Here is a 19,969-nt window from a genome sequence, read left to right as displayed (position 1 = left end):
GTATGTAGCTTAGTAAGAATGTTTGGGGAAGGAATGAGATGTGGGTCTGTGGTAGAACACTTGCTTAGTATGGACAACATTCTAGAATCTAGATCAATCCTCAGCCCTTGAAATCTGTAAGTTTATAGAAAAATAAAGGGAGATGTATAGAAGTAGAGCAAATAAAGTCAAGAATAATTTAAATTGAATTCTCACTAGATTATATATATGTATATGTATGTATACATATATATGTATATGTATGTATACATATATGTGTGTGTGTGTATAATGATTGTGAGAAAATAAGATAATTGAGTGCTGAGATACAAAAGCAACATGCATTTTTAAAAGGATTAATAACAGAAATTAGGAATACAAAAGCAAGAAATATAAAAACAATTATCAAAATTGTAGAAGCACAGTGACATTTATCATCATCTATATTAGTAAAATGTTAGAGACTGTCTACATGTTTGACGATGGAAAAAGAGCAAATTAAACAGATTCAGAAATTGGGTTTTCAGAAAAATATAATGCAACCACAAAAAAGACTGAGACCTCTCTCTGTACTGACATACTTTGATCCATCAGAATATTAAGTGAAATGCAAGCTGCAAAGCACTGAGAAGAACACTATCATCTGTGAGTAGTGGCATAAAAATATAAATATCAATATGTTTAAAACACAATACATAGTTTATAGCTTGCTGAATAACAAGATCTAGGGGCAGGAATGATCTCAAAGAAGAAAAAAAAAGACTAGAAATCAATCTTGGAGAAGTGTGTGGTTTTTATTCTATGCACATATTTCAAAATTATTACCATATGTGTGACTTGCTACTCAAAGAGAAAGAAAGGAGTGCAAAGAGTGACAAAAGTTGGAAATAATGCAGAGAGGGTTCCAGAAGAAAAGGAGGAAGAGAAGAAGAGATAGGGAAGAGAGGAATGAAAGGGAAGAAGGGTGATTAAAGAAGACAGGAAGAGAGTAAGGAGAGAGGGAGAGAGAGGGAAAAAGGAAGTAAATTGAAATATATCAAAAATCAGGCAAACAGACTAATGGAAGTAACCCAAAAGCAAACGTTGTCCCCCTCGGGAACATTATGATTTCCTGCAGGGAATAACAGATGAACTGATGTTTATTCGCTTCCGACTCAGCCCCTGGAGCCTCATTCCCAGTACTAATCCCTATTCTCTTCCTGCTGAGAAGACCCACAGAGAAAGGCTTAGGTAGGCAATTACCTTAGCCAGCTGCAGAAAAGGACTCTGTTGGGCCAGGCAAGGTAAGCAAATCCTATCACCAGCACAATGTACTGCTCTGAAGTGTGATCAAGAAACTGCAAATGCAACAAGCCAGAAGCAGAGTCCAGCCTAATTCTCCGAAGTCCAGGAAGCCATTCGTCATCCCTGCTGATGCAATGGAATGGAGTGAGGGGTTTGAATTGTCTGAGTGTTGCTTGGGAAAGACAGTGAATGAGTGAATAAGATAATGAAACTTCCAGTTCGTTAACCAAACATTCAATACTGTGTGTTAGCTTAGCCATTTGGTGAACATTCATTTGGTGTGGACTCCTGTTCTGGAAACTTAATGCACTGCTAAAATGAACCTTACGTCTCTGTAAAGCCTGTTTTATATTTCCCTCTTATTGTTTTATTTTTATTTTGAAAATGTATAGACACACAGGAAGTTGCAAAGATAGTGCAGAGAGCTCCAACAAACCCTACGGTTCTCTATAATAGTTAACGTCTTGTATATTACACTATGACACCAGAGTCAAGACTTTGATGCTACAGTGCAAGAGTCTACCAGATTCTCATTTGAGTGAACTTATACAAGCAGCATACAGATAAATATACAGGTTATTCCAAACAGATCTTGTATTTTATGCAAACTATTACCTTCTAATCGTACATAGACACACCACCTCTCCCTATCTGTATCTCTAAGTCCTACTAATCACTAATTTATTCCTCATCTCTACAATTTTGCCATTTTTATAATGTTATGAAACAGAAATTATGCAATATGTGGATATTGGAAATGAGCTTTTTGTTGATTCAGCAAAAAAGGCATTGAAGTTTATACAAATTGCTTCATTTACCAACAGTGTAGTCTTTCTTTTTAAATATTTTTCCACACTATGGTTATTCATTATTTGGTTCACCAATTATCTATTTTGAGCATTTGGATTGGTGGGATCCATTACAAGTGCATACTATGACAACTTGTTGACCTGTTTTTCTGTGGAGTAAGTCTTGTGCAAAACAAACCAGGAAAACAGAAGCAGTGCCATGTGGTGGCCTTACATCTAGAATTCCAGAAACCTACTGAACTTTTCTTCAGGTGATTTACCGTGTTGCAGTCCCACCAACAATTCTGAGATTGAATTGTTGAATTTACTAATTGTGCATCATTCTTGGCATTTGGTATTGAATTATTTTTTTTATCAATCATAATATGTATTAACACCATGCAATATTGTTGTTAGTATGATGGTTTTATCGTATTCATAATTTGTGGGCCCATAATAAGAAAATGGAAATACTCCATTTGTTTATTTATAATGAACTCTGGTGAAAAACTTGTTCATGTATCTTTCTAATTTTCTAACTTAATTTTTTCAAAGTTTTCAGTTTGAGAGTTCCCTAGTGTGAAGTCTAGCATTATATATGTATATTACAAAATCTTCCTTAGACTGTAGCATGCTTTTTCCTTCTCTGAACCAGATCTTTGGGCCAACATGTGAATTTTTATAAGATTCAATGTATTTGTTTATTTTAATGAATTTTGCTTTTTAATATGTCTAAGAACCTTTCACTGAGGCCTGGTACACACTTTCTGTCCTCTGCTCCTCTCTAAAATTCTTGTGGCTTTATATTTCGCATATAAATATAAATATATATGCAATTGTTTTATATATAAATAAAATATATAAATAATAAATTAAATAATTTATTATTAAATAATAATTGTATATAAAATAATTAAATAATTGTATATAGTGTAATATTTGCATTGAGTTCATCACGTTTCCGGTGGATGGCCAGATATTCCAGAGTCATATGTTAAAATGAACAAGCACCACTATTCTCTCCCACGGGCTTCTGCAGCTTTGTTAATGTCAGGTGGGCTGAACCTGTGAATATCTACTCCTTAGCTCTCTACTCTGCTTTATATATATGTCTATCTTTCGTGCAACATTAACATTGGTCACCATGGCTAGAATATAGATATTTGTATCAAGTGGATTGATCTGCACATGCCACTTTCTCAGAATTACTTTAGCTATTCTAACAACTTTTCCATTCCACATACATCTTAAAATATCCTGGTCTATATTTCAAAAAGAGTCTTGCACGACTTAATGTAAATTATGTTATACTTGTGTCTCAGTATGATGTTTTGTTTCATTGAGTTCCTAACACGTGAATGTGGCGTGTCTCTATGTTTAGGCCTTTTAGGTTTTTTTCACCATTTTTTTTCTATTTTCAGCATAGCAAAACTACACAAATAAATACAAATTATGTACTTCATTTGTGGGTGATTTTAAATTATATACACAGTTTTTTGAAGTGCTGAGATTAGGAATAGATTGGCTTTATTTAAAATATTTTGATAGTGGCCCATTTTCTTATTGTATTCTATTAGGAAATGTCTACAACACACACAAAAGAAATAATTCATATTGGGTCTATTCTTTCTTGACCCATATGATTTATCTGTGAAATGGTGGGAAGACTGCTCTTAGCTCTCAAATATGTGTCTGTAACTTTATATCTTTTTACTAGGATATACAATGACTAAAACCAAACAGCATCACCCTATATACAGAGCTCTTTATATTTTATTCTTTTATTGAAAATAAATTTTTCACACATTTCCTGATTATGGTTTCCTCTTCCTGTACTCCTTCCAATTCCTTCCCACCTCCCACACATCTGGACTATAGAGTAATTTAAATGGACCTAGTCTAGATCTGCCTGGTCACTGCTTTTCCTCACAAGGAACAATCTGCTTTGAAGGGCTCCATTTTGCCTATTTTTCTGACTCATTTGGATAAGGAAATCATTTCCTAGAATTTACTCATTTCAGCCCTCATTAAACTGGTACTGCCTTCAGTTGTCTTGCTCATTCATTTTATATGTCCTGTAGTGCTTCTTTCTCAAGGAAAGTACCAGAGAAGCCAATGTGAACACTGACAGTTTTCCACATTCCTTTGCTAAGGGTAAGTTGTTCCTGACCACTTCTCAGTGATGACACAAAACTGCTTAGAGTTACTGATGGAAAAGTAATGGAGCACTCTACTGATGTTCTGGGGACATGGGGTATTTTTTCTCTACAGGTCACATTTTGACATTTTGTATATACACATAAATGAACAAAATGGCAAAGCAAAAATTCAATCTTGTGTTTAGTTGTGATGCAATTCAATAGCTAACTTTTAGTATCCTGTGGTTGCAAATATTGCTCAAGGGTAAAGTGTTTGCCTAGCGCATGTATCCCTGAGTTCAATACTGCACAGTGCCAAAAGTCTTTTTGACTTATCAAACACAGGAAAATAAAAGACTGGTCCAGCTACAGAGAAAGCTTAGCATCAGCTAGACTTGCACTACTGAGTCCTCCAGACATGGTAAGAGGGTTTAAGGAAGTTTACATGTCATGGCAGTGAATCACAGAGTTTGAAGTTTCACACTATATGAATGCATATTGGCTCTATACTTTACAGATCAATAAAAGAAAATAAAAGTTGTTACTATTTAAAACAAGATACTATAAGTACTAAACTGTTGCCACAAGATTTTAATAACACTGGACTTAAAGGAGAAATGCCATGGGAAGTGTCAAGTATCTATCTTATAAGATATCCATTTGTGAAGCTTTAGATGATAGCTGGCAAAAATATAACAAAAAAAATCATGTGATGAAAATCATAAAATATGTGGAGTGTGAGTGTGTATCAGAACCTTTTCCTTGCATGGATTCCTACTAATTGCAGAATTAAATGATTAAAAGAGGAAAGAAATAAGAAAAGCTGTAGGCTATTTTAAAAGAACAAAATAAAAATTTAGTATTAACTTATATAAACATAAAAACTTACTTATTATAGGAGAAAGCTATGTCTACCTAGATTTTGATAGATTTATACATTCAAAGCCAGCATTCTTCTATCAAGCATGTTTGATTTGAAAATGAATTCTTGGCTCAAATACATAGGTAATGTAATGGTCTCTTGATACAGATCAAAATTGCTAGTATTTATTATGAACACCTAATGTCAAAAAGTTAATGTGAGGGACTAAGAACACAGCATTGAAGAGTGCTTGCAACTCTTGCAGAGGACCTGGGATAGGTTCTCAGCATGCACAGGTCTGCACACAACTGTCTATGACTCCAGTTCTAAGGATTCTAACACCCTCTTCAGGTGTCAGTGAGCCTTGTATGCATGTGGTATGCATGCATACATTAGGTAATACATACACACATACATATATATTATATGTATATATATGTATATATATATAATAAAATAAAAGCTTTTTTAAAAAGTAATGTTGAAAATCGGAACCCTTTCATTTCAAGAAGTCCTAATTATTCCCTCTTATCTATGTTTCCTTCAGATTCTTGATAGTCATGATACAAAGAAATACCACTGAAGTCACTGACTTCTATCTTCTGGGATTTGGAGTCCAGCAAAATACTCAGAGTATCCTCTTCGTTGTATTTCTTGTGATCTATGTAACATCCATGGTGGGCAACACTGGGATGATCCTCCTCATTAACACTAACTCCAGACTTCAGACTCCTATGTACTTCTTCTTACAAAACCTGGCTTTTGTTGATATCTGCTACACATCTGCCATCACTCCCAAGATGCTACAGAACTTCATGGTAGAAGACAGTTCCATATCATATACAGGATGTGTAATACAATTGTTGGTCTATGCCACATTTGCAACCAGTGACTGTTACCTCCTCGCTGTTATGGCAGTGGACCGGTATGTGGCAATCTGTAAGCCCCTTCGCTACCCCATAATCATGTCTCGGCAATTCTGTGTTCAGTTAGTAGCTTTTTCTTATCTCATGGGATCAATAAATTCCTCTGTACACACAGGATTTACATTCTCATTGTCTTATTGTAATTCCAAAAATATCAATCACTTTTTCTGTGATGTTGTCCCAATCATCAGCCTTTCATGCTCCAACATTGATATTAATATCATGCTTCTTGTTATTTTTGTTGGATTTAACCTGACGTTCACTGTGTTAGTCATTATCTTCTCCTACATATACATCATGGCCGCCATCCTAAAGATGTCCTCTGCTGCAGGGAGGAAGAAAACCTTCTCCACATGTGCCTCCCACCTGACAGCAGTCACCATCTTCTATGGAACCCTTGCTTACATGTACTTACAGCCTCCTTCGGAAAATTCTGAGGAGAATATGAAAGTGGCCTCTGTGTTTTATGGCATTGTGATCCCCATGCTGAACCCTCTGATCTACAGCCTGAGAAACAAGGAAGTCAAAGAAGGTTTTAAAGCAATGAGCAGAAAGTTCTTAAGATTGAAATCAAATCCTTGATACCGGGACCATCAAAGTGTCTCATGGACGTGTGTTTCCACAGTGCAGTAATTCTGAAACTGAATGTTGGGTTTGGTCTGGTGCTCTTATGTTATGTATTCTAATGCTAAATTTTGTACCCCTAGATCTAGTTGCCCCAAAAGCAAATTCTCATGTATACCAGCTTTTGTTGTGCAAACCTTGCTTCCCAAGTTCATTGGTCGATAAAAAAATAAAGCCTGTGATTAGGCATAGAGATAGGCAGGACTTCCTGGGACAGAAAAAAGAACTCTGGAAAAAAGAAAGAGAAAGGCCTTTTCACCAGGAGACATGAGGGGAGAAAGACATGGACTAAGGACCTGGAAGGTACAGCTAGCCATGTGGTTGAATGGTGATAGAAGGTGGATTTAACATAAATAAACTAGTTGAAAATCTTCAAAGCTAAGGCCTAAGCTTTGAAATATTAAAAAGGTCTTTGTGTGGTTATTTGGAGTAGTAGCTGGTTAAAGAATAACTGCCACCTTATTAATTGATTCTAATTGTTACAGAAGTCTACACAGAAATACATGTATTATTTAATATTATCTTACAGTTTAGGTAATGTTTTCTACACGATATATCTCACATGTATTACATTCTTAGCATATCAGGGAAATTATTTATGTCAATAATCACCCTCCTTTTTCTTATTCCATCTCTTTCTTGCCCTAGGAAGAAAAACTCCTAAAAATATTTTCTATTCCTCTATATAAAATGCATACAGGAGTAAATGCCTAAAAACTATTATGCATTTATGAAAGTCATGTAGATAATGCTTGTCATCATAGTAATATCTACAGAAATTCACTGAGGGTTACATGGAAAATTTTGAAGGAGGAAAAAGGAGAAATTATAAAATTATACTAAAATCACACAAGAAGTGGGTTTTTTTAGGGTAAAATGAAAGAAAAAAACAAATGTAATTTTAAAAATAAATATAAACCGTCAATGTAATGTTACAAAGTACTTTTCCTCTTTGTCACCCTGGGGACCAAATGGAGACATTTAGATTAGATATTGATCTCTTTTCACTGATTACATCCACAAGTATTTTATCTCTACACTGATATCTTCATAAATATGGCCCTTGAACAATATGAAAGGATATTGAACCTGATTTATAACAATAGATAATAAGCTTTTGTTAAAGACAAGCATGAGAAAGAATTATCCTCTCTAGAAATAAAGTATCATTAAGTAAAAGGCCTTATACAGAAAAAAATTTACTAGTCAAAAAAGACTAGCTAGGGGCAAAGGAGGGCTGGAAAGATAGTTCAGCAGTTAGGTACACTTGCTAATGAGGAGAAAAGTTCAGATCCTTGCACTTTCGTAACAAGCTGGGAGTCCTACATCACCTATACTTCCAGCTGTAAGGGATCAGTTACATCATTTTGTCCTCTACTCACTCGCAGATACATGCACCTTCACACATACATATACATATACACACAGAGAATCATGCAAACACATGAACAAACAAATTTAAAATGACTAACTGTAAAAAAAAAAAAAATTAGGAGGAACAGAAGGAGTGGAAGAGGACAAGAGAGGTTAATAGGGAACAAACATAATCAAAATATACTCTATGTTTATATAAAATTATCATAATGAAACCCTTTATTATGATTAACATGTGCAATTTTTATAATCACTAATGATTATTGTTTATCCAATTCCTATTAAGCCCTGGAGACCTCAGATTGTCAAGAGAGTATATATCCCTTAGGCCTCAGCTATAAACTCCCTGATGAGGAAGAAACATAGAAGCTTTAATTGACAGTCACCTCAACCAGCTACAGAGAGAAAAATCTAGAAGCAACACCAGAACATCAACAACAAAAAAATAAATGTCGTTTTTTTTTTTTTCCATCAGTTGTGATCACTGCAGTGTGAGCAGGAAGCAATGGAACAGAGGGAGAGTCCCAGCATGTCTCCCCAACGCCCAGAGGATGAACTCCATCATGGGTGAAGAGGTTTGTTTTCATCTGGCTGAGCACTTCCTGGGAAAGAAGGTAAAGAAAACATAATTGGGTCAACTAATAATCACTGTTTAGCATCTGTTATCACAGCCATTTGGGTGAGCTCACTCAGTGCTTGTCCTATGCTGAGAAGTTTGCATAAATTTGCTTGTTGGATCCTTGTATTTCTGCACAGCTGGCTCTATGTTTTTCTACTAACTCCTTTCAGGTTTTACATGCTTATAGATTCACAGGAGATTTTTAAAGATAATTCAAAAATTTCCACCCATACCTTTAGATGATTCTCCCTCAATGATTGCATCCTGCATAATAACCATAGGCTTGCATAATAACCCAGAGCTTTGATATTGGTACAGTAAACATATAGTCATATGGCATTTTCTCACTTCTTTCGATAGATTCTCATAACCTTCATGTTAGACAAGATATCAGATATCCAACAGAGATCTGTCACATCTTCCACTTAAAAACGCACTACCCCAACCACCTACTAGTTCTAATTTAAGTCAATCACTACTTTCACCTTTATCTTAAAATCTTGCCAACTTGATGACGTTATAAGTAAAATCATACACTATATGACCTTTTCAAATTAGACATTGCCATGGAGAGTCACCAGTTGCCCATGTTTCTTTCTCTCTGATTCTAAGTGCTGTTTCACAGTGTAACATAATGAGATTTGTTTAACCAACATTTTGCTAAAGAACATTTTAGCTGTTGACACTTTTAAATTATTGCCAATGAAGCTTTTTTGAAACTTTTTGCACATTTTGACATAAGCATAAGTTTTGTGTAAGCAAAATTGGCTATGGGTACAGGGACTGGACTGTATGTTTGCATTCCTTAAATACTTCCAAGTTATTTTGGAGAATAGTTATGACGTTTTGCATGCCCACAACAATCTATAAAAGACCCATAGCTCCAAGTCTTTGCTAGCTTTAGTTTTGCCACTGTTTTTTTGTTTGCAATGATGATGGCTGAGCAGCAATAGCTCATCATGCTTGGTATGATAATATCCCATCATGTTGATAATTTGCATCTTCTTAATGGCTAATAAAGCCTGAGTGGTTTTCATGTATTCATGCATATATTCCCCTGGTGAAATAGTCTTTTCATATATTTTTCCAATTTTCTAATTCGGTTTTTCTTTTATTCTTTGTGTGATTGTTTATTTGGTTTAGATACAAAACTTTTTTTATCAACTCTGCACTAAGGCTTTCATTTTCTTAACCAAGTTTTTAACAAAGTAAAACTTTACATTTTGAGAGTTCAATGTATTTGTCTATTTTCATTTATCTATTTTACTTTGCACATCATGAAAAAGAATTCTTCACTAGCTGTAGGACACAAAACTTTCCCTACTTTTAAAATGTTTCATGACTGTATTAGTGGATTTAAACATATTGTGTGTTTTGAGTTATTTTTATACAGTGTGTTGTTTGAATTGAGCATATATCATCATTCTAATGACAGTCAAATAATCTAGCAGTATCACTTTTTCAATGATTTTTGCCTTTTAATCAAAAACTAATGAATGCACCTGTCTTCAGTTTATTCTTAGGAGCCCTAATGTGCTTTCATTGTGTGCCTGTCCCTCCAATATTGGAGTGTTCGTTAGCATAGTGGCATTAAAAAAAATGTTCTGAAAGCAAGTGGAGTGCTACATGCATTTTTCTTCGTTTCATAATCATTGGTTGAGAATTTCATGTAATGTATTTTTAACATTTACCTCTCACCCAACTCCTCCAAAATCTACCTCTTTTCTTACTAACCTTGCCCTCACACACATAAACCTTGTAAAACTCATTAAGTCCAGTTTGTGTAACCCAAATATTTGGGATGTGTAGTCATCCAGTAGAGGATGGTCAAACTTGCCAGGGCCCATACCCATAAAGAAAACTGACTGTCCCTCTTTCGACAGCCATCAATTTGCCAATAGCTCTTCAACTAAGAGTTCACTTCATGGCCATCTCCTCTCTCCATGCTGGAATTTTGTCTGGCTTAAGCTATCCCAGGTCTTTTGCTTGTGTATCATAACTGCTGTTTGTTCACAGTTTTTTTTATTACCATCCACTGCCTCTGGCTCTTACACTGTTTTGCCCCCTTTTTCTTGATGACCCCTGAGCCACAGAAGGAGAGGTCATTATAGAGATGTGTTATTATGGCTGAGAGTTCTGTAATCTCTCATTCTCTGACCCTTGACAGAGTCTCTATGTTAACAGCCATCCACTGAATAAAGAAGCTTCTCTGGTAAGGGTATAATGCTAAGTCGCTGGGAATTGCTTTAATGCTATTTCCACTCTGCAAAATAATTGCAGTAGGTACTCTACTGGGGCTTATAACCCACATAGCCACAAAGTGGCAGTCCTTGACAAGCAGCCACTGGGTTTGGCAACCCAAACAGTAGGGTCTTAGACATGGGAAGAGGCTTGATTCATACACTTAATTCTTTTCTATTAACTGGTTTAGATATTTTACCTAGCTTTTCTCTTCAACGTCAATTTTTAAATAGTGCTTAAAACTTAATAGCCATGGTCACATCTGTTTAGTAATTGAGAAGACTGTTTCATTGTGGTGTGTGCTACAGCAGTGAACAGTGTTCCTTTTCAATATTTATTATTTCTCCTATCAACACTTTCTAATTTTCTGTATAGTAGTCTTATGTATACTTTATTATGTTTATGCTTAAATATTTCATTTTTTCAGCCACCAATAAAGATATATTTTAAGTCTCAATTCCCATCAGTCTCTATTGCCAGTATAGAAATGCTATTGCGCTTCATATGATCACCTTTATTATGAAATTTCTTCAGCTCCTTAACATAGAGCATTGTATCTTTTGCAAGTAGGGCAGTGCTATTTTGTAGTTCCTGGAATGTGTTACTGGGTAGAACTTTCCGAAGTTTGATGACTATCAGAACAGAATTGAGGATATAGTCACCTTGTTCTTGATCTTAGGAGGCAAGCATTTAGTCTCTGATCATCAGAGATAATTCCTGTAAATTTTTTACATTGAATAAGAACTGACAGTAGGAGGTTTTTGTACAATAGTGAAGAAGAATTGAATTTTTCCAAATGTCTTTATCCAGAAATTTATTTGATTATTTTTCTTCTTTCTGCAGTGAATGTATTTGATTACACTGATTGGTTTCCACATCTGAAACCAGAGCAATCATGGAATAAATCCCTCTTGATTGTGTATGCAATTCTGTATGTGTGTCCAAATTAAACATTTGATATTTTGGGTTTTTTAAATATCTTGCTTTCATATTCATGTGGGATTCTGAGGAGCTGTTGTATCTTTTCTGCTATTGATATCTGGCATTAAGGAATAAGTCACTCAAAATAAAGAAAAAAACATCTTTCTACATAATATTTACTTCCCCCTTAATTTTAATATATTCTCCAGGAACATATTTCAGTTACACTCATGTATTTTGTGTGCGTGCTTGTGTGTGTGTGTGTGTGTGTACACTTAGAGCATGATTTGTTCATTCATAAGTAATTCCTTTAATTATATGATTATATGGTATATATAAATATATATTTACTATAAATGTTTATATATTATGTCATATATTATAAATACAACTATTTCATATACAATATTTTATATATAATATATTTATTATAAAAGATATTGTAGAAATATAAATATATTTGAATATACGATTATTTTATTACATAAATTAAATAATATTTTACAGATATAAGTCTATATAAATTATAATTATATAAACAAAATTCAACTCTGTCGAGTATGCTACAGAATGAAAACAATATGTAGTGTTCAACACTAGCATATATTCTTCAGTAATTATTTCAGCACTAGCATATATCCTTCAGTAGTTATATTTCTGTTTATTATTTGTAGAAGGTGATGATAGGTTGCTGAGTTATTTGACTCAAAGGATAATGCTTTTTAATCGTATTTCCTGCTTTTTCCCATGGTGTTTATTTCTGTCTTCAGGCTTGGGGTATCTGTTGACCTGTGTTGAGTATTAACACTGTAAGTCACAGAAGCATTGTTGCCTGTGGTAAATTGATGGCCTATGAGTTACAGTCAAATTTGTAACTGATGATCTGCTTTTCAGAGGGCTCTGAATCAATGCCCATAGTTTTAATACTCCTTTGGGTCCTCTCTGGGGAGATCTAGCAATATCAGTCCCTGAACATTTTAGGAATTCTGCAAGATAAATGTAGTCAATCATAAGCTTTCTCTATTGCTGGCTTAGGATTTGATCTTCTTGATGTTAATAAATCAGTAATCAACAATGCTGATTCCATCTTTTGAGGTACAAATGTGTACTGTTATTACAAAATCATATATTTATGACTTAATTCAAAAACTTTTGTACATTTCATTGACATAACACCCCTTTAAAATAAGACAGACAGGGACTGGAGAGATGGCTCCATGGTTAAAAGCACTTGCTGCCCTTTCAGAGGGCATAGTATGCTTTCCAGAACATGTATTGTGAATTCACAAGTGCATATGACTCAAATTCCAGGGGATCTGAACCCATTTTCTGGCTTCTGTGGGCACATACTCTCTCTCTCTCTCTCTTTCTCTCTCTCTCTCTCTCTTTCTCTCTCTCTCTCTCTCTCTCTCTCTCTCTCTCTCTCTCTGTGTGTGTGTGTGTGTCTTTTTCTCTCTCTCTCTCTTACTAAAAATAATTTTTAAATCTTTAAGAAATAAACCATTTATAAAAAAGAAAATCCCTAAAATTCAGTGACATAGTCCAACAGAATTATCAGTCACATCAAATACTATGTAAGAAGTGCACAGTAAGAAGGAGAACTACTTATGCTCACTGTGTTACTGTGTTCCCCAAAGCTCACCTCTGGAAACATTTCACAAAGTTTCAGTGTAAAATAATCACCTAAATTATACAAAAATATTATGAAGCCACCAAAATTGTGTAGACCTCATTAATGCCTCCAAAAATAGTCTTTTCTATTAATTTCAAGAGTTTGAAGCACAATTAATAAACTAATAAAAATGAGTAAAATTAGATAACACTCTTGAGACAGTCAAAATTTTATTTGTATATTGTCATACACAAATGCAAATTCCTGTGTAATAGAGTAGAAAAGTATGAGATTTGTGTTTCTTACAATTCTATCTCCATAGTTGACTTTTCCATGAAGTATTCTTTAATTTTAAATGAATCTATTTCTAAAATACAGATGCAAAGCAACAAACCTATTCATTTATAAGTCTTTATTGTAAAAAGTAAGAATTTTTAAAAATCTGATGAATGATTCTTTCTTATTTTGATCATTTTCTTGATCACCCCTTTAGACTCTTGGTAGCTATGACACAAGGCAATGGCACTGAAGTCACTGACTTCTATCTTCTGGGATTTGGAGTCGAGAGAGATATTCAGTGTGTTCTCTTCATTGTGTTCCTTGTTATTTATGTGACATCCATGGTGGGTAACACTGGGATGATCCTCCTTATCAACACTGACTCCAGACTTCAGACTCCCATGTACTTCTTTCTACAACATCTGGCTTTTGTTGATATCTGCTACACATCTGCCATCACTCCCAAGATGCTACAGAATTTCATGGTAGAAGATAAATCAATAACTTTTAAGGGATGTGTAATACAATTATTTATTTATGCTGTATTTGCAACCAGTGACTGTTACCTCCTCGCTGTTATGGCAGTGGACCGGTATGTGGCAATCTGTAAGCCCCTTCGCTACCCCATAATCATGTCTCGGCAATTCTGTGTTCAGTTGGTAGCTGTTTCTTATCTCATGGGATCAATAAATTCCTCAGTACACACAGGATTTACATTTTCACTGTCCTTCTGTGCATCAAAAATCAATCACTTTTTCTGTGACATTCCGCCAATTGTCACTCTTTCATGCTACAACAATGACACTAATTTCATGCTAATTTTGATTTTTGTTGGATTTAACCTAACATTCACTGTGTCAGTTGTTATCTTATCATACATATACATCATGGCCGCCATCCTAAAGATGTCCTCTGCTGCAGGGAGGAAGAAAACCTTCTCCACATGTGCCTCCCACCTGACAGCAGTCACCATCTTCTATGGAACCCTTGCTTACATGTACTTACAGCCTCCTTCAGACAATTCCGAGGAGAATATGAAAGTGGCCTCTGTGTTTTATGGCATTGTGATCCCCATGCTGAACCCTCTGATCTACAGCCTGAGAAACAAGGAAGTCAAAGATGCTATTAAAGCCACAGGGAAAAAGTTCCTTAAATTGGATTTAAATTATTAAAATTCAGTATATCATATTCCTCAGTAGACTAGTGTTCATCTAGAATGTCCACAAACCATCACTGTAGCACATTTAGTATTTCAGAAACTGAAAATATTGATTTTGAAATCATACCCAGAGACTCTTCATCCCTAGAACATGTGAAAACATCTCACACTTCTGATGAGAAGTATATTCACAGAGATTATCCAAATACTGAGGAGTAAATGTGTGTCTTAAAGAAAATCTTAATTCAAATGTATTTAAGTACATAGCAAAATCCCTACTTGTACACTATCATTATCAAAATTAATGGGCATTACATACCCATTGTTTAAACAGTTCTGTAAATTATCTGCAATGATTTCCATTGCCCATTCTGTTCAAATTATTGCAAATAATCATGATGTTAAATAAATTTTCCTTTCTACAAAACATCTTTTTGCCCAAACTATCATCTCTGCTCTATATTTACACATTGATTGCTTTCCTTGATACTTTAAAGTACTTCTTTATATTGTTGGTAATCCTCTTGATTTAATTATCCCTATATTTGGGAAAGGAACTACTAGGAGCATATCCTATTTGTCTCCAATAGAGATAAATTTTAAATGAAGTCATCTTAAAACTTACAGGTAAATATCCACTTTAAAAGGCATATGAATCTCTTTTGTTTATATAAGTCACTATAAACTATAGAAACTCAGTGGGAATTCCTGTTGAACCAAAGAACCCTTTAGTCAAAAATCAGCCATTAGCAGAAAAGCTGTAGTACCATATTGTACCTCACATCAGTGACCTGAATGTATGTAGGAAAAACCCACTGCAAAGCAGTCTTTGTCACTCAAAGAGAATTGTTTTTCAGGAAACATCTTGATAAAACTATATGATATGCCTGCCATAGACACACATACAAAACTCTAGCCCCTAAATGTTTGTTAAGACAAAATATTCATTAGTATACACTCCTTGTTTATTTCTTTTCAGGGATTTACTAGTTGTGCATTAATCTAGTTGTTAAATTTTTATGTGTATGAATATTTTTGCCTTAATGTGTGTCTGTGCACCACTGGCATGTCTGTTGCCTATAGATGTCAAAAGAGACCTTCAGATCCCCTGGAACTAGCGCTGTGGGTGGTCATGAACTATTATGCTGGTGTTGCAAAGCAAACCCAGGTTCTCTGGAAAAGCAACCACTGTTCCAAACAGTTTAGCCATCTTTTCACACACACAACCTTTACATTGTTGCTTCAAAATCAATAAACAAAGCATGCACCCAGATGAACTGAATATGTCCATTGCAATAGACTATGTAGTACCTAGATCTCACCTACAACAAACTCATGATGGCAGATCATGATTTACGCATTCCAACAATAGTTCCTGCGTATTACTATAGATGCTCAAGTCTTCACTCAGAATTGGAAAGGGAGGTTTGAGTGATCATTCGATAAAGTCCTTCAGCTGTAAGCAAAAGAACCTGACTTTTAATTCCAGATCTCACTTGAGAAGCGCAACCCCCCACCCCCACTTTGGATACAACCCCTCCTTAGGGCATCCAGGTGAGTTTCAAGAAATTATACTTTAAAAAAAAATCCAACTATAAATCTGAGAAACTGCTAGTTGTGTGCTTTCAAAATAACAATTGCTGGGGAAAAATAGAAGAAGCAGAACTGCCTGGAGTAGGCTCTTGAACCATCCAAGCTGGCCATAAGAAACTCCTAGACCTAGTCAGCTACATGGAAATTGAACCATGCAGTTTTTAATCACAATTGTTCTGTAGTATAGCTTAAGGTCAGGGATGGTGATGCCTGCAGATGTTTTTATTGTTGAGAATAGTTTTTGTTATCCTGAGTTTTTTGTTATTCCAGATGAATTTGGAAATTGCTCTTTCTAAGTCTATGAAGAATTGAGTTGGAATTTTTATGGGGATTGCATGGAATCTGTTGATTGCATTTGGCAAGATGGCATTTTTACTATATTAATCCTGCCAATCCATGAGCATGGGAGGTCTTTCCATCCTCTGAGATCTTCTTTGATTTCTTTCTTCAGAGACTTGAAGTTCTTATCATACAGATCTTTCACTTCCTTAGTTAGAGACACACCAAGGTATTTTTTTCTAGTTTTTATTAGATATTTTCTTTATTTACATTTCAAATGTTATACCCCTTCCTAGTTTCCCCTCCGAAAATCCCCTATCCCTTCTTCCCTCCTCCTGCTCCCCAACCCACCCACTCCATTTTAGGCCATGACAGTCCCCTATACTGGGGCATAGAACTTTTACAGGACCTAGGGCCTCTTCTCCCATTGATGACCAACTAGGCCATCCTCTGCTACATATGCAGCTAGAACCACCAGTCCCACCAGGTGTTTTCTTTGATTGGTGGTTTAGTCACAAGGAGCTCTGGTGATACTGGTTAGTTCATACTGATGCTCTTATGGAGCTGCAAACCCCTTCAACTCCTTACACCAAGGTATTTTATATTATTTGTGACTATTGTGAAGGGTATTGTTTCCCTAATTTCTTTCTCAGCCTGTTTATCCTTTGTGTAGAGAAAGGCCACTGATTTATTTGAGTTAATTTTATATCCAACTACTTTGCTGAAGTTGTTTATCAGGTTTAGGAGTTCTCTTATGGAATTTTTGGGTCACTTATGTATACTATCATATCATCTGCTAATAGTGATAGTTTGACTTCTTCCTTTCCAATTTGTATGACTTTGAACTCCTTTTGTTGTCTAATTGCTCTAGCTAGGACTTCAAGTACTATACTGAATAGGTAGAGAGAGAGTGGATAGCCTTGTCTAGTCCCTGATTTTAGTCGAATTGCTTCAAGTTTCTCTCCATTTAGTTTGATGTTGGCTACTGGTTTGCTATAGATTGCTTTTATTATGTTTAGGTATGGGCCTTGAATTACTGATCTTTCCAAGACTTTTATCATGAACGGTGTTGGATTTTGTCGAATGCTTTCTCAGCATCTAATGAAATTATCATGTGTTTTTTTTCCACTTTGAGTTTGTTTATACAGTGGATTAGGTTGATGGATTTCCATACGTTGAACCTGAGATGCTCCAGGACATATTCTGCTACCCTAAGCTAGCTGCACGCTGTCCCCTGAGCTTCATGATCTGACAACTACCCTGCTAGCTTCCACCAGTCCTACCTCAAAAGGAACATCCAGGCCTGCCACACCAAGAACTTGTAGTCCAAGGTTGCCCACCAGAAGCCTGCTGCATGGAGAACATTCAGATTAGGCCTGCCTTCTGGATATCTGCTACAACAGGAACACCCAGGGATAACCAGATAGCTAACGACCAGCATGAGAACACAAATAATGAGAGCTAGGGCAATTTGAAACCTTCAGAGCACAGCTGTCCCACTACAGCCAGGCCTGGATATTCTTACACACCCAAAGAGCAAGAAAATGACCTTAAATCCAACTTTAAAAAGCTGATAGATGCCAGGCATGGTGGCGCACACCTTTAATCCCAGCACTCGGGAGGCAGAGGCAGGTGGATTTCTGAGTTCAAGGCCAACCTGGTCTACAAAGTGAGTTGTGAGTTCCAGGACAGCCATGGCTATACAGAGAAACTCTGTCTCAAAAAAAAAAAAAAAAAAAAAAGCCGATAGATGCTTTTAAAGAAAAAACTAATAAATCCCTTAAAGAAACACAGGAAAATACAATTAAACAGGTGAAGGAAATGAATAAAACAATTTAAGACATGAAACTTGAAATAAAAGTAATAAAGAAAACAGAATATGAGGGTGACTACTCACAAAAGCTGTATCCATGGAGCTCTCTGTACAACTTGGATATAGCTTACTAGATCAAGGAGTCCATGAAAAGAGTAGAGTATAGAATTTGAGTGAGCTGCCGGGGTCAGGGACACCACAAGAAGACCTACAGAGTCAACTAACCTGGGTCTATAGGGGCTCAGGAGGACTGAACCACCAACCAATAGCATGCTGTGGCTGGACCTTGTCCCCCTACATTTGTAGCAGATGTGTAGCTTGGACTTAATGTGGGTCCCTTTACAATTGGAGTTGGGGCTGTCTTGGACTGTTTTCTGCCACTGGATCCCCTTCCCTTAACTGGACTACCTTGTCGGGCTTCAGTGGGTGAGGATGTGCTTAGGCCTCCTGCAATTGGATGTCCCAGGGTGGAGTGGTATCCAAAGAGTGGGAGGGGGAGGGGGTTCAGCTTCTCTGAGGAGAAGGGGAGGAAATAATAAAGGGAGGAAGAATTTGTAAGGGTGTTACTGGGAGTAGAGGAGAGATGGAAAGTGGGGCTGTGATCAGGATGTAAAATAAATAAATAAGAAAGAAAGAAAGAAAGAAAGAAAGAAAGAAAGAAAGAAAGAAAGAAAGAAAGAAAGAAAGAAAAAGAAAATGGAGTTATTGGGTGTATATAAGGTTGTAAGATACTCTAATGAATGAGGATTATGGCCTTTTAAACTAGATTTAACAAACAAAAAAACAAAACTCTATTCCCCTCTCTTCTCTTCCTTTGCTTCTGAAGTTATCATGGGAATTTTTCAGTCTGTATCTCAGAAGTTAACCCCTGCCAGAACCTAATCAAGTTGATGTCCTAGTTCAGGCTTTTACTCTCCAAATCTGTGAAGAACAAATTTCTGTTGCTTAGAAACAACCTAGGTTATAGTAGCTTGTTATAGCAGCCCAGACTCTCTGAAATTTTTACACAGAGTGAAGGGCATCTGTTTCAAGTATTTAAAAATAGGAAAGCAGCTTTGGATGTGGGTAGTGAATAGATGCTGGATGGAATTTTGAGGTGCTGCTTGAAAAAGTAAAATGATTCACACCAGGACTGATAGAGATATGGAGAAATTTTATTTATTCTTGGAGCTTAAGGAACCATGTATTGGTAGAAAAATGATGGCAATGATGTTCATGAAGAAATGACTCAATGTGAGTTTGAAAAGAAAGAGTTTTAAGCCCTAAAGTATTTAGAGGGCAGTATATCAGGCTAAATGAATTATTCCCCAGATTAGGGATAGCAGAACTCACTTCCCTGATTCAATACTTTGTTTGGGTCCATTGCCTGTTTGTTTGTTTGTATCTTTCTTTCTTTCTTTCTTTCTTTCTTTCTTTCTTTCTTTCTTTCTTTCTTTCTTTCTTTCTTTCTTCCTTCCTTCCTTCCTTCCTTCCTTTCT

At 35.7% G+C, this 19,969-nt stretch overlaps 2 protein-coding genes across 2 annotated transcripts; both read left to right on the top strand.

The window, feature by feature from the left end:
• Positions 1–5,536: 5,536 nt before the first annotated feature.
• On the top strand, positions 5,537–6,637 carry LOC110290330 (putative olfactory receptor 5AK3). Its single transcript, XM_021156854.1, has one exon. It carries the CDS (start codon positions 5,612–5,614, stop codon positions 6,557–6,559), a length of 948 nt encoding a protein of 315 aa, XP_021012513.1. The 5' UTR covers positions 5,537–5,611; the 3' UTR covers positions 6,560–6,637.
• A 7,237-nt stretch (positions 6,638–13,874) lies between these two features.
• LOC110290382 (putative olfactory receptor 5AK3) lies at positions 13,875–14,819 on the top strand. The gene has a single exon (XM_021156904.1). It carries the CDS (start codon positions 13,875–13,877, stop codon positions 14,817–14,819), a length of 945 nt encoding a protein of 314 aa, XP_021012563.1.
• Positions 14,820–19,969: the final 5,150 nt, after the last annotated feature.

Source organism: Mus caroli, chromosome 2 (genome assembly GCF_900094665.2).
Source record: "Mus caroli chromosome 2, CAROLI_EIJ_v1.1, whole genome shotgun sequence".
In the NCBI taxonomy this organism is placed as follows: domain Eukaryota; kingdom Metazoa; phylum Chordata; class Mammalia; order Rodentia; family Muridae; genus Mus; species Mus caroli.
This window is presented reverse-complemented; position numbering and strand designations above follow the sequence as displayed.

What these genes read in the sequence shown, in the direction of transcription:
- LOC110290330 (XM_021156854.1), top strand. Translation starts at nt 5,612, where the DNA reads ATGATACAAAGAAATACCACTGAAGTCACTGACTTCTATCTTCTGGGA.
- LOC110290382 (XM_021156904.1), top strand. Translation starts at nt 13,875, where the DNA reads ATGACACAAGGCAATGGCACTGAAGTCACTGACTTCTATCTTCTGGGA.